We start from the raw sequence: 14,628 nt of genomic DNA on the forward strand, positions 1-14,628 counted from the left end.
CTATAGGGTTTTTAAAAAAATTGTTTAAATAAGGCAAATTGCCTAAAAATGTCGCAAAATGTTCGAATCAATCCTGACTTAATTAAAGAAAGAGCAAATTCAACTTTTAATGTTGAAGAGTTATCTGAATTGATTTATAATGGACCCGTTTCACTAAAGAAAAAAAGATTGATTGGTAGGATCATTTGTTTTTTTTAATCAATTTAAATCTTCCTTGTTTGGGTATTTATCATATTCTTAATAATTGATAAATAATTTTTAAGTATATATATTTCTTTGTTTTAGTAAAAAGTATTTTTTATTTTATTACAGAGGAAAAGGTATACAGTGATCCAGATTACAAATCTGTTCCCTTTGTATTTTTATCCAGAGAAGAAAAATATGCTGAAGGAGTAAGAAAGACAGCTATTGCTGTCACAAAGAAAGACAAACTTGATGGTTTGATTGAAAATGAGCAGGATTTTTTGGAATACAATAAGTAAATTGCTTTAGTCACAGATTATAAACTAACTATATATTCATTTTATTCTAAATTATTTTTTAGGATAGGTTTTTAAATTATTGTGGAAAAATATTTTTGTTGCTAACATTAATTTGTGTTGCAATTTAAGGTAAAAGTAATAGAAAACATGTTAAAGTGGCCATAAAATTTAAAAAGTTAAATAATCAACTTTGCCAAACTTTCTGATTACTTCGTTTATTTAGTCTTGTTGTTGCGCCCAATGTAATTACATCACTCGGCTATGGAATGTTTATTCCAACAATAAAAGGCCAAGGTACACCAGAGCAACACGAAAAGTGGTTGAGTTTAGCTTACGATCACAAGATTATTGGCACCTATGCTCAGACTGAGATGGGTCATGGTAATTTGGTTCTAATTTGCTTTTTTAAACTTAATATATTTTTAAGGTACTTGTAAAGAAAGATGTTTTTGCAATATGTTTGTGGTTTTTGATTTATAATATAACAGTAAAAAAGTTTGTGACATTGTATGAAACATACTTTCATGTATTAGCTTAATTAAGAAAAAAAAAATCTATTTTAGAAAAAAGTACAACCAAGCTAAAATTTTTGTTTTTTTAGGAACTTTTTTAAGAGGATTGGAGACCACAGCACATTACGATCCACACACACAAGAGTTTGTCCTTAATTCCCCAACCACTACTTCCATCAAGTGGTGGCCCGGTGCTTGTAAGTAAAATATTAAAATTTATAACTTCAAACTGGGTACTTTAGTAAGCTTTTGGTCTTTTTTATTAAGCCTACTTATCAGAATTTACTTATGCTACTTCCCTGTAATTTTTTTAAAAACTAATCAAAGAGAAGTTCATGGATGTTTGGTGGTAAGTTTTATTTTTTTTCCACAGTGGGTAAGTCTTCAACCCATGCTGTAGTTATGGCTCAACTTTACACAATGGGAAAATGCTTTGGGGTTCATCCATTTATTGTTCAACTTAGGAGTTTAGAAAATCATCATTCATTGCCAGGTAGATTAAAAGAAAAAAAGGTTTAATATTTTATCAGTATGTGTCTGTTAAATACACACTCTGTTTGTGATATAGATGTTTTTAAAAAATATGTAAAAATGCAGTTTTCTATTCAGTATTATTTTTAGACCTTACCTTTAATTAATCGTGTCTTGTAATTTGTGTAAAGGTATAACTGTTGGAGATATCGGCCCAAAATTTGGATATTTGACATCTGATAATGGTTATTTGAAACTTGGCAACTGCAGAATACCTAGAACTAACATGCTAATGAAGTATTCCCAGGTAAGCATTTTATATGTTTTTTTAGTTGTGCCTTTAACGACTTTAAGTTTTAATTAAAATTTTAAGTTAAAATAAATATAAAATTGGTAATTCAAATATGGTTAATGCCACAACATATGAATTTAACATTTAAATTAAATTGTTGTATACTCTAGGTTGCTCCAAATGGTGAATATACAAGGCCTCCAAGTGCTAAGTTAACTTATGGTACAATGACTTATATAAGAAGTCTTATAGTTAAGGGTGGAGCTATAGCATTGGCTAAGGGTTGCACCATAGCTGTGAGATACAGTTGTGTCAGACACCAAAGTGAAATGAGACCTGGGTAAAAATTAAAATTGTTTTTCCAATTGGTTAAAATTTAAACAGTATTTTTCTGCTTTTTATTACTTATAAAAATAACCCCATTTTGTCTTGTATAATTTAATAATAATTTTATAAATAAATTCATTAAAAATTAAACCATTTCTTCTGTTAAATAAGTAATTTTATAAAATTAATATTTAAAATCTTTTAGAGAACCTGAGCCACAGATATTGGATTATCCAACTCAACAACATAAGATCTTCCCGCTTTTGGCCACAGCTTATGCTTTCCACTTTGTGCAGATCACAATGATGGAAATGTACAGGGAAGTTAATGAATTGGCATTCCAAGGAGATTTTTCTAGAAACCAAGAGGTAATCTAATTATTTTTCATGTTTTGTGGGAACAAAAATTTTTTACATGTAATAAAGCGTTAAATTAGCAACCAGTATCAGGTTTTAATAAAATATATTATCTTTTTGTTTAAAAATTTGGTAATTAGTTCTATTTTTAGCTACATGCATTGTCTTCTGGCTTAAAAGCATTTACATCTTTTGCGGCAAATGCAGGTCTAGAGATACTTAGAATGTCATGTGGTGGTCATGGTTATTCATGTGCAAGTGGTTTTCCTCAGCTATATTCAACATACACTCCTTCATGCACTTTTGAGGGTGAAAATACTGTGCTTTTGTTGCAGTGTGCTAGGTAAATTAACTTAAGTTTTTTGTTATAAAAAATAAATTATGTTGCTAATCAAATAAAATATAATATGTTTATTTATAGTATTGGTATTGATTTAAAAATTTTAATAAGCAATACAATCAATTGGGAAACTATTCTGAAGGATTAGATAAGAATTTGCATATTTTTCCATTGCATTGGCACATTTTAAAATATTTTAATATTTTAGGTATCTTGTAAAATGTGTTCGAAACATGAAATCTGGTGATATTCTACCAGGATCAGTTTCCTATTTGCAAGATATTAAAACTCCAGTTCAAAGATCAGCTGGAGTTCGTGACCTCACTGATTACAATGTCATTAGTTCGGCTTATCGTCTAAGAGCTTTGGGGTAAGGTTTAAATATATATGTTTTAGTTTTTACACTAATGTGGGTATGTTTAATTATGCAATAACTAAGTTGCCAATATACATTTTTGATGTAGGCAAATAGCTTATTCTGCTGGTAAAGTTGATGAAGCTATACAAAATGGATTGGATTTAGTTGGAGCCTTGAATTCTGTGTCAGTTCATTTGGTTCGCGCTGCTAATGTAAGTATTAACAACATACTTAATATATACAAAACCTGCAATTATGTTTTTAAAGGCATTGTATTACATTCCAAATTTTTAATCTTTTTTAAATAATTCAATTTTATCTTTTAGGCACACAGCCATTATTTTGTAGTTCAAAACTTTATTGAACATGCTAAAAACTTGAACATCTCCCAACCTTTAAAGGAAGTTTTAAACCAAGTTGTTTTACTTTATGCATTGGAAGGTATTTCAACTTTCAGTGGAGAATTTTTGGAGGTAAATTTTTTTGTTCTCAGTTAAAATGTTTAGTTATTTTATTTAAAAATTAATTGGTAAATATTATTTTGGAACAGGTTGGTATACTAAGTGGAGATGAAGTGAAAAAGATAAGACAATTATCTGTTGATCTTTTGCCAAAAATTCGAGTCAATGCCCTTGCTCTTGTTGATGCTTTTGATTTTAGGTAAATATTTTTAAGATTACAAAGCCTAAATAAATAGTGTGAGCCTTTTAAAATGTATTAGAAAATTGAACTAAAAATGTCTTGTTTAATAATTATTTTGCTGATTGCTGCTTTAACAGAGATGAGACATTGGATTCAGTATTGGGAAGATATGATGGAAATGTTTATGAAAATTTGTTTAAGTGGGCCCAAAACTCTCCACTCAATAAAACTGATGTAATGAATTTTTTTTAAATAAATGTTATAAGTCTGTGCTTATATATTAAGCTTTATTTAGTGTATATATCTTATGTACCTTTAAAAAATAACTTATATTTTGCTTCTCTAACGCAGTTGAATATTTCAGGTTTTGTAAAATTATTTACCTTTAGGTTCATTCGTCTTATGACAAATACCTGGCCCCACTGCTAAAAAGAAATCGATCTAAATTGTAAAGTAGCGTGTCCTTAAATCCCTGATCAACATTCTGAATGAGTGTTATTATAATTTAATTTTTTTTAATATTTTATTACTATGCTCTTGTTTAACAATTATATGCAACAGTTCATTGATGTGCCATAATTTTGTACAAATACTTTAACTAATTTATAATAATTTATATTTTATCTGTGTTGTTTTTAAAAAACTTATTTATGGTTACGGAAATTTATTGGTATTTGTTTTTGCACGGCAGCAAAAGTGAATACAACAATAGGCTATACTGCATAAGGTTCTTGGTTTAATCCCCGCCTCGTTCATGATGCTTGGCCCTCGAGTATGTTTTGGTTGTTAAATCGGCTTTTAAACATCAAGTATAAAAATATGGACGAAGAAAAAATTGTTAGAAAAATGCACCAGTTACATTTACATTACTTTGAAAACATGGGTGCAAATAATATTTGCTTGCCTAGTTTAACAGGGCATTGCAAACGCTATTTTTTTTACTTAAAAGTTTTATGCATTAAACATTTATGTTTGTTTATTATATATTTTTATAAATAGTGTTCATTAGGCTTCATCATCATATTGTAGTAATGTCATAAATGCAGTTTAAAAAATATATACGCAGTTATAATTTTATTTAATTGTGTTGTACAAAATGGGATTTTTAAATAAATGACCAAGATTTAATAATACAATATATTAAACTAAAACCTATTTTTTTAGATAACAAAACACGTGGTATTGTTTGTTATGGTCTTACATTTGCATTGGTTAAATATTAATTTTTCTGAGGTAGTATTTCCCTACGCACTATTGATTAATTTCTTGTGTGGTAATTAGAATTACGTAATTTTTTACGAAAAAAATAAAGTTGACAAATCGTCACAATATTACAATATTTTAACACGGGCGTTAAAAGTCAACGTAACTGCATTTAAAAAATTGTTGCTTATAAAAAATGTCGCCTTCGAAATACTGAAGGTAAGGCCAATGACCATTACAATGATTGTTATAGGCGATTATTAGTATGCCAATTTTACGAAAAATTTAAGTATTTGTATTAAAATACGTGATCCAGATATCGTTTTCATTAATAATGGCCAATAAATCACGGGGTAACGAGATTTTTAATTTCGCTAAATATTCTTTTAATGTTGAAATACGGTAGCATAATAAACTCAATGTGGCATATTAATGATCGCCATATACACAGTTTGTACCTTATTTAGGCAGTGACATTTTCCAATTTAAGATATTTACGCAACATCAAAACGCGGTGAGATCAAAGCACTGACCGCTACTAATGACGTTTTGATAAAGCTGGCGGCTTCGCGGTCTACATAAAGGGAATCCACTATTCTAACTCCCTTTAAATGTAAATAAACTTAAATAAAACGGAATACGCAATCAAATAGACTTTTAATTTACCAAGCATTAAAAACATTTAACTCGTTTTAATGAATCGAATTTATAAAACCTTATCTTATTAGTAATAGGTTTACTATATTATAGTTTTTTAAATATCCCGTATTAGGTAGTAACCTAAATTATAAATTTATTTGTTATTTGCGACTGACAAACAAATATATATTGTAAATATCGAGATACAAATAAATGTAATCAGTATTTAGTAGTGGACTACATTATTACTCAGATAAGTTATAAAGTTTCTTAAGCCTACCTTTAATTAGAAATTGGTGCTTAATCTAGTTGTTACAGCTTAACTAGACATTTTTATAAATGCTGTTTTGTTGTCTCAGATAATTTTTAAAACCTAAATAATGACGTCAGCATTCTACTTACCCCCTTCAGCAAATCTTCGAGTTGGGAGGGAAAGTTCATGTGTGAAGGATGCCTGCAACTCTTTTATTGATTACCACCTTCCATACAAATTAAATGTTAATAACAATCACTACAACGGGTTTTCTGCTAGTAAGTAAATTATCATAAACAAACCTGCTTAATTTCTTTGCATTTTACTCTCGAAAACGGATTGATCTATAATTTGCTAACTAGGCTAAATAAATGTAGTTAAAATTCGAAATCCTGTATGCTTAGAAGTGATAGTAATACTGTCATATTATAAGATATCTATATATTTTAATTGCTGTTTAGATATAAACATCAGTAGACCTTCCTTAAACCCAAAAGAAATAAACTGGCAGGTAAAGGTGTATTTTAAAAGTAAACCTAAATAAATTTTTTTTTTGTTTTACATACTTTTAACAGGTGTTATATATTTATCACTATCAGGAAAGTTCCCCTGGAAATTTGTTTATCCCGAGGTATAAAGAGGAATTTGACAATTTTTCCAGTTTTTCTTCAAACCAACGTCGAGCTAAATCGCTTTCTCGCAACCACCACGACTACTCGCCTTACCCCTACCTTACGCTCCCTTGCGGTACAACTAGTTTGTACCGAGATGATTTTTATAACCACCAACAGTCAATAGAGAGTAAAAGATTTAACTATGACGTAGAAGTAGGTGATGACCAGTTAGGGTTAGATATGTCTGTGACTTTATATCCATGGATGAGAATGCAAGGTATACAGCGAATTTTTAACTTTTATGGTACAGCATATTCTAATAAAATCACATGTTTCAGGTTCCCAGCGCCGTAGAGGTAGGCAGACATACTCTAGGTTTCAGACCCTAGAGTTGGAAAAAGAATTTCTTTTTAATAGATATTTAACTCGAAAAAGAAGAATCGAAGTAGCGCACAACCTACAACTAACTGAAAGGCAAATCAAGATTTGGTTTCAAAACAGAAGAATGAAATGGAAAAAGGAAAACATTTTAGCTTCAAATGCTGATGTACTTGACATTAACGAAGTTTAGACTAGTTTTTTGTTTTCCTTTTATTACATTATATAGGATTTTATGTATGTTAATTGTTGTTACATATTTTTTAACATCAAGTTTATAAGCTATTTATATATCAAGCCATAGTTGTATCAAATCACCATTTCGCACTAACTTTTATTTTTTTATTCCGTATAAATTGCTTTTTATACATTGCAGCTAAAAATTATCAACATAGTTAATATTTGAAGGTCAAATAATAAAAGATATAGCTGCAGTACACCGTTATTTAACAATTTTATATTATAAAAGGCAAGAAATATTAACTTGTTTAGATTAATTAATTTCTTTTTTTTCAAATAGGTAGCAATTAACATTTATAGGTAGGCTTTGAAAATTTAATAGGTTATGTTATAATATGATATAAAAGTACTCTTATTTATTTTATATTAGTTAGTAGATAGGAAATATTTGCATACCATAAAGTACGTTTTGTTAAAAACAGCGTTTTTTGTTAATCTAAAAAAAACGACACACTTTAGTATAGATGGTTCTCTAAACAAGCGAGATGTTGCATTTTAAGGGTAGCTATGTTGAAGATACTCAATTGATCGTTTATTTGCCAAACAAGCTAACCTCTATAAATTAAGTAATGTTTTAAAACTCCGACTCCTAGCGGCGAACGTTTTTAATTGTACATGCCGAGTGAAAGTGCTGCGGAGCTATGGTCACGACCAGGGGCTGGATAGTGATGCCAGGACGTAAAAAAGTCTGCTGCAGCCGCCGCCGCCATTTGATTGACTCTGGCAGGGTGGTGTATGTTTGGTGGTGCTATTGCGGGCGGCGGTGCGTAACCGTAATGCGGTGGCATCCCCGTAGTAACGTCGTGGTGCATCATTGGAGGCGCTGCATTAAAAGGATGAGGGTTTAAATGTCCGATGCCAGCGGCAGCTGCGATCGCGACGGCCGTGTTCGAATAATTGGAAATACCCGGATGGTGCATTCCCGCATGCGTTATACCCATTTGGTGGTGCAGTTGGTCATGCGGAATTGCATCTTTCATTCTTTCTTCTCTTCTTTCTTTTTTCCACTTCATTCTTCGATTTTGAAACCAAATTTTTACTTGCCGGTCGGTAAGGTTGACAGATTTAGCAACCTTGAACAAAAATAAATAATAATAAAAAGTAACAGTTAACTGTATAAGAAATATATATGAAAACTATTGCACCACCTAAAAATTTAGTAATTTTTGAATATTAAAAAACCTCAAGTCTTCTTTCTCTGGATAAATATTGGTTAAAATGAAATTCTTTCTCCAATTCTAGCAGCTGAAACTTTGTGTAAGGAACTCTTTTCTTTCGCCCACTGGCAGTCAACCAATGTTTAGTGGGGTCTGTTTCTGAAATAAAAAAAAAGAAAAGAAAAAAATAATTTATAAAATCCAAGGTGTAAATTTTTAATAGTCAATGGGTTTTTTCCTAATAGTCCATGGGTTTTTTAAGTATTTGTTTTAATATTATAAGGTTTTATACATATTTTATATATATAAGACCTGGGTAACTTTATTAGTTATATTGTAATAGTAAAATAACATGGAGTTTGTCAATTGACTTATCACGTTATTATTTTGTTTGTTACATATTTTAAATATACATTTCTAGTGAAAATTAAAAAAATGTAGGCATGCCATAATATCAACAAAGTAAATATTTTCAAGTAATTTTAACAACGCGTTAAGTTAGTAAATAAATAACTCTCTGTTTATAAGAATTTTGTGTAAGATTAAACAGCATAACCGCCGTAAATTTAAAATTTTTTTCAGAAGCTTAGACTGCGATTATTTGTAATGTTTGTACATTAGCTTAATCGATTTAAATTTATTGCGAATACATACATTTTCTCCTATTTAACAAATATTTTATGAATTTATCTCCGAATTTTAATATTTGTTGGTATATACTAAAATGTTTGATGTTGTTTAATAAAAATTGTCTGTCATCTATTAAATGGCAAACGCGTAACTAAAAAAAATTCCGATTAAGTTAAGTCAAGGCAATAAAATGTGTGTGTTCAAAGTTTACCTACAAACCTCGAAACAATAAATTTAATTTCTTAGACATTGTCTTTAAATTATTGCATTGTGCTTAGGGTCATTGACCTGAGCGGTTTAGTACGGGTCAAGGTGTTGTAAATGGCCTGTAATGACCTAAGATTAGGCCACAATTTAACGCTAAAGGTTGTCCAACTTGCTCGCAAATGTGACATTTCAAGAGGGGCGATAAAACTTTTAAAACTTCAAAATAATAAAATTAATTCATTGAAAAAATCACCTAGCCTTTAAAATTTAAAAACGTAGCGGTAATGTAATTTTATATTACGGATTTAAAAATTTGATTTCTATTAGTTAACGTGATCTCTTTTTTTTTAATAAAAATGAGCGAGGCTCAATGATTTGTAGAGTATTTTAGTTTTTGCCTAAAAAATTGTATTAAAAAACTTATTTGTAAATTAGGTTTGTTATTTTAACTTAAATAATTAACACACTAGGTTTTATTGTAAATCTTGTGCCAGATTTGTGTTTTATACACCTGCATAGCCTAGTTATATTGTTTAGCGAGGCCGAGGCATTATTGTTTTATTGCCCGCGAATTAGCGCCAATAACGCGGCCGATGTCGTAAAAACTTTACGAGCTATCTTATCGTCATTTTTGACTACAACGGAACTCACATAAGTCTTAATCAAATTAAAATTAACATCATAAATTAATTTGATTTTTTTTAAATGACATGTTTTGTAATTTTAAATAAAAATAAAATATGAAAACGTTAAGTTTTAATGTATTAAAGTATTACATAAAAATCATATAAAACTTAACGTGTTTAAATTTTTTTTTAACTTAAACTCATTTTTATAATTAAGTTTTAATTAAATAAACGGTACTTTATTGCTGTTTTAGCAAACATTGGTTAAATATTTTTAGTTGGCCAACAAATCCAACCTTTATTTTTTATTCTTTTCTTAATTAAATTACCAATGCTATTTGTTATAAACCCCTTGCGCCAATCAGTTTTAATATTTTATCAAAATCTAAATTAATTTGTTTAAATCTAGAGTAGAAAAATTGACTATAAATTTGTTTTAAATTATTTACCATCATCGCCCAATTTTGTTTCCTCGCTTTCACTTGATTTATCTAAAACTCTTTCCTGGTTACCTGACTCAGTGACAAAAATATGATCCTCTTTTTCGACCTTGAATTCCGGGTTATGGGTGACGTCAAAGGTTGCCTTTGTTCTGAGTTCTGGCAAAATAGATGAGACGGGGAATACCTGAAGGTCGTTGCTGGATTTGGGTTCCATAAACCCAGTGGAAAGGTGATCTTTTGGTGGAGTATTGGTCCCTGAATACCCCATATCCAATTCTGGAGTTCGTGTATTTTTTGGAACGTGATTGGAGCTAAAAGAGGTTTCGTATTGGCCCTTGTAGATTTTTTCGCTTTTTGAAGCGGGATTTGAGTTCGCTAATACTTGTTTAAAATTATGAAATGCGTGAGTCGTTGACGTAGCTGGGGCGCTGTCCATGGGGTAATATTTGGCCCCTATTTCAGTTGTGGGGGTTATATTAATAGGAGCCAAGCCCACATCTACATAGTCTCTCGATTCTAGATTTTTGTTTTCGTATGGGTAACGATAATCTCCCAAGCTTTGATAAGTCACAGCGCTGACGTCATTCGAGGGATTTTTAGCAAAGTAAGGGTTGCCAGTAGTGATGCTTGATTCAATCGGAGTTTGTGGATGAAACATCTCATCATTTTGTGACGTCACACTCATTTTTGTTTTCAGATATTAAAAAATATTTCAAGTTACATTAAAGTTTTGCAAAGAAATTTAATTTTATTATTCTGAGACAAAATAAGTGAAAGATTAAACATCTTTACGTAAATAATTTTAAACTTAAAGAATTATATCTGCTAAATCCCTTTACTAATTATGCAAAATAAATAAATTAAAAAAAAAATTTAAATATTAATTTGGTTTAGATAAAACCTTTTAACGTTTTAACTACTTTACCTAAACTCTCCGCCATTTTGTATATTATTTGATTATAACATCTAAAATGATTTTACCCTTTTTATTTTATATTGTTTCTATAAACGAGCTTATTTTTTAAAACTATTATTAAATATTTTATTGCTTTGTTGTTTAAATATATTATATGCGACAAACTCATTTTTTTAAATTATCTCTATTTTGTTGACCGTTTCTTTATAAATTAGCAAACCTAATTGCCTTTTTCTTTTCTGCGCCGTTGCTTAACTTATTGGTTAATTGAAAGCTATGCGCATTATTGAGTAGCAATTACTTGTTATTTAATATTTTTAAAGTTAAAAAGCTGTGTAATAATTTTTTTTTAAATATACATTACAATCTCTTTCCTAACTTTAATTTGTTATAGTTTGATTACATAGCCAAACTATCAAACACATTTTTTTTATTAAAAAACGTGTGAGCGGGACTACCTACGATAACGAAACGAAACTAAACTACTGGCTTGAACTGTGCGAAAAAGCAACTGTCCAAGTATAATTTACAGCGTGACTTGTTAGCCAGTCATTTACCTTTTAGGCATTAAACAAGATAATTTAAAGGTCGCTTGACAGAAACAATTACGAATTAGGTGTTCACTATTTTTTTAAACTGTTGCCGATCTAATAGAGTTTTTTTTATGTATAGAAGTTTTAAAAATATATACTCTTTATAATTTTTTGTTCTAAGTTAATAAACTGTTAAATACTCACGGTTTTTGCCTGCGTTTTAAAATGAGTTACATCTTTAAATCCAAATATTACAATTTAATATAATTTTATATTATTATTAAAAAAAACTTTATACTGAAAAAATATTTTTTAAACTATCTCTACACCAAGCAGATAAAACAAACTCCAACACTTGTTATTTAAGAGAGTTGTTAAGTTTTGCAGCAAATTTAATGAGCAATAAATACTTGTGTCGATGAGTGACACTATTTGGCAACTCTCAAAAACACGATCTAATAAGAAACTTACTGTCTGTGACTATTTACAAGATGTCGTTTTTTCCAAATACAATAACTATAAAATCATTTTTAATCTTGAGTTACGACGACAGTTATTAAATACCGGTATTCAAGTTATATAATAACTCATATATTTAGATTTTGTATTTGTTAAATATTATTGGCCAAAAAATTATTTCAAAATTTTTATTTTTTTTAATTAAGCAGACTTTATTTTTAATTTTTTTTACGTCTAATTGGGGTTAATAAACAGTCGGAAACCACACATTAAGCTTCAAAAAAAAATTTTTATTTTCCTTTTCGTTTGAAATACGAAAGTTTGAAGCTGTGTAACATCATATATCTCCCCAACGATATTCCATAAATTTTTATCGAATCGTCTAAAATGTTACGTTGTCTCGTTAAATTCGGAGATTTATGTGGTATTGATGGTCACGTGACCACTAAGTACTCAGGGGCGCACGGAATACAGTTAATAAAATTTGCTCGGACTAACCGAGGTTCGTATATCATCGATATATCGACAAGTAAGCACACAGATCACGGTCTAATAAGTTAATACCTTTATTTACTTGTATGGAAAATTAACATAAAAAATAAAAGGTTAAAACAAAGAGAACCAAAAATTTCAAGTAAAAAACGTTTGTGCCTAAAAGCAATACGTATGTTTATATTGCAATACACAGTACGCTAAAAATTATTTTTTGAAATAATGAAGGTAGTGTGGTTTCCCGGCCTTGTTCTTATACATTGTGATTACATTGTCTCAAAAATTATTTGCTCGCAGTAAATCACAGTTGAATTAACGAGGCATTTTCCTCGTTAAACCATTTTCTATTTGGTAAACAAGTACAACTCACATTTGGAAATTAACGTCATTCAGTTTATTATCGTCACATACTATTAACTTAATTTATAAGTCGTTTTCTTAATACGAGGCGCAAACGATACCCAACCAATAACACAGAGGTCAACTTTAGCAACTTATTTATATTTATTAAAAAAAGAAAAAAAATACATTTTTTAAATTTTAATTTAATTTTTTTTATATTTTTAAAAATATTCTTTGCTATTTGCCCAACCTAAACTGTATTGTCGTATTACACTTTGCTCTGGTTACTCTATGAGGATTAAACAATGCAGTAAATTAAAGGACGATAAACATTATGGTGCACCAAATAGCGTAAATCAAATTTCGTTGTTTAATCCCTGGCGAGATACGGGCTGAAATTTACGACAATTTTCAAAAAACTAAAATCTGGTGCAAAGTATTATCTTCCACACATTAAACCCATTTTTTTATTTTAAACCATAAGTTATACTTACATTGTAAGCGTTCTTCTTTAAGAAAAAATCCACGGTATTTAAAAACATTTTTACCTTTACAAAATTCGAAAATGTTCTTTTTATTTTTGTTACTAAAACAATAAAGAAACTCTGTATTAACATATATCTATACTTTTATATTGGAATGTAAAATGATTAATAATTTGAAAAAAAAGTTATTTAAAACGGGTAATAATTTTATTTACGTCGTCGCTTTACAATGTAATAAAAATTGGCCATAGGCAGAGAGGCGGTACACTCATAAGACAGCGTATATCATCACAGCATTTATTTTAAAGCGCGGGAGGCCGTTTTTAAGACTCACTGAATGACAGATTTTTTCATTGAAAAAAATTTCTTTCGGAAAAAAATCGGATATTCCAATAAACTTCGCCTTAATTTGTTTTTGCGTTTAAAAAAATGAACTTCATAAGCAATATTTTGTTTGAATTTAACATTGCTAAAAAGTAATGAATATACGATTTTTTTAGGTGACTCTATAAAAATAGCATTTATTTTAACACACTTTTTTCTATAAGTCAAAATAGGTAGTAGGCTTGTACTCGCATTATATATTGAAAATAAATAAAAAAATTTTGGTAATTTGTTAGTAAAGTGTACACCGAAAACCAGATCATCAAATGTAAAGTTTGGCTCAAAATTCCAGGCATTTACCTTTGTATTAAAAAAACACAGAAGTATGCGTTTGTATATCATTAGCAATGCATAAAGAAGTCTAATCTAAATACAAAAATTGTTTAAACTTTACCAAGGGTTATATATTACAAGCTATACGCATATTTACTAATGGACAACGCCTAATTTTTGAGTTTAATTAATCAACATTAGTAGTAGGCTTGTGTCAACTGTCATTATATTTAAAATATTTGTTATGATTGTTACATTTAAAATATTATGGACGCGTTCTCGTTGTAAGTAACTTTCTCGCTATGACGTAACCGATAACATTTGTTAGCTTTTGTTTTCGATTCGTTGCGCTCTCAGACAAACACGTGCTAGCTGCTAAGAAATCGGTCACTGACAAAAAAGTAAGTACATCGGAGAATATTCAGTAAAACAAAAAATTATGGCTTGCAACCCAGCGGAAACGATTTTGTAAGAAATATGTAAGACACAAAAATTGTTCATAGTTTAATACTGTCGGATTTCATATTTCTGTTTTTATTGGTGATTTGTTTAATTTGCATATTAGATTTAAATA

General features: G+C 29.4%; 1 protein-coding gene across 1 annotated transcript; it reads left to right on the forward strand.

Annotated features, from left to right (window-relative positions):
* The first annotated feature begins 1 nt into the window (after window position 1).
* On the forward strand, window positions 2–4,918 carry LOC145743646 (peroxisomal acyl-coenzyme A oxidase 1-like). The gene is made up of 15 exons (XM_082561658.1): window positions 2–175; window positions 313–478; window positions 706–863; window positions 1,084–1,191; window positions 1,368–1,487; window positions 1,657–1,772; window positions 1,928–2,097; window positions 2,290–2,452; window positions 2,593–2,783; window positions 2,989–3,150; window positions 3,245–3,350; window positions 3,465–3,611; window positions 3,689–3,798; window positions 3,918–4,014; window positions 4,170–4,918. The coding sequence occupies exons 1-15, from the start codon at window positions 49–51 to the stop codon at window positions 4,230–4,232; spliced, it is 2,004 nt and encodes a 667-aa protein (XP_082417784.1). The 5' UTR covers window positions 2–48; the 3' UTR covers window positions 4,233–4,918.
* The last annotated feature ends 9,710 nt before the right edge of the window (window positions 4,919–14,628 follow it).

The sequence above is a fragment of the Corella eumyota genome, chromosome 2, assembly GCF_963082875.1.
Source record: "Corella eumyota chromosome 2, kaCorEumy4.1, whole genome shotgun sequence".
In the NCBI taxonomy this organism is placed as follows: domain Eukaryota; kingdom Metazoa; phylum Chordata; class Ascidiacea; order Phlebobranchia; family Corellidae; genus Corella; species Corella eumyota.

What these genes read in the sequence shown, in the direction of transcription:
- LOC145743646 (XM_082561658.1), top strand. Translation starts at nt 49, where the DNA reads ATGTCGCAAAATGTTCGAATCAATCCTGACTTAATTAAAGAAAGAGCA. An exon ending in AAATCATCATTCATTGCCAG is followed by an intron (nt 1,488 to 1,656) that starts GTAGATTAAAAG and finishes ATTTGTGTAAAG; the next exon opens with GTATAACTGTTGGAGATATC. An exon ending in TGCTAATGAAGTATTCCCAG is followed by an intron (nt 1,773 to 1,927) that starts GTAAGCATTTTA and finishes TGTATACTCTAG; the next exon opens with GTTGCTCCAAATGGTGAATA.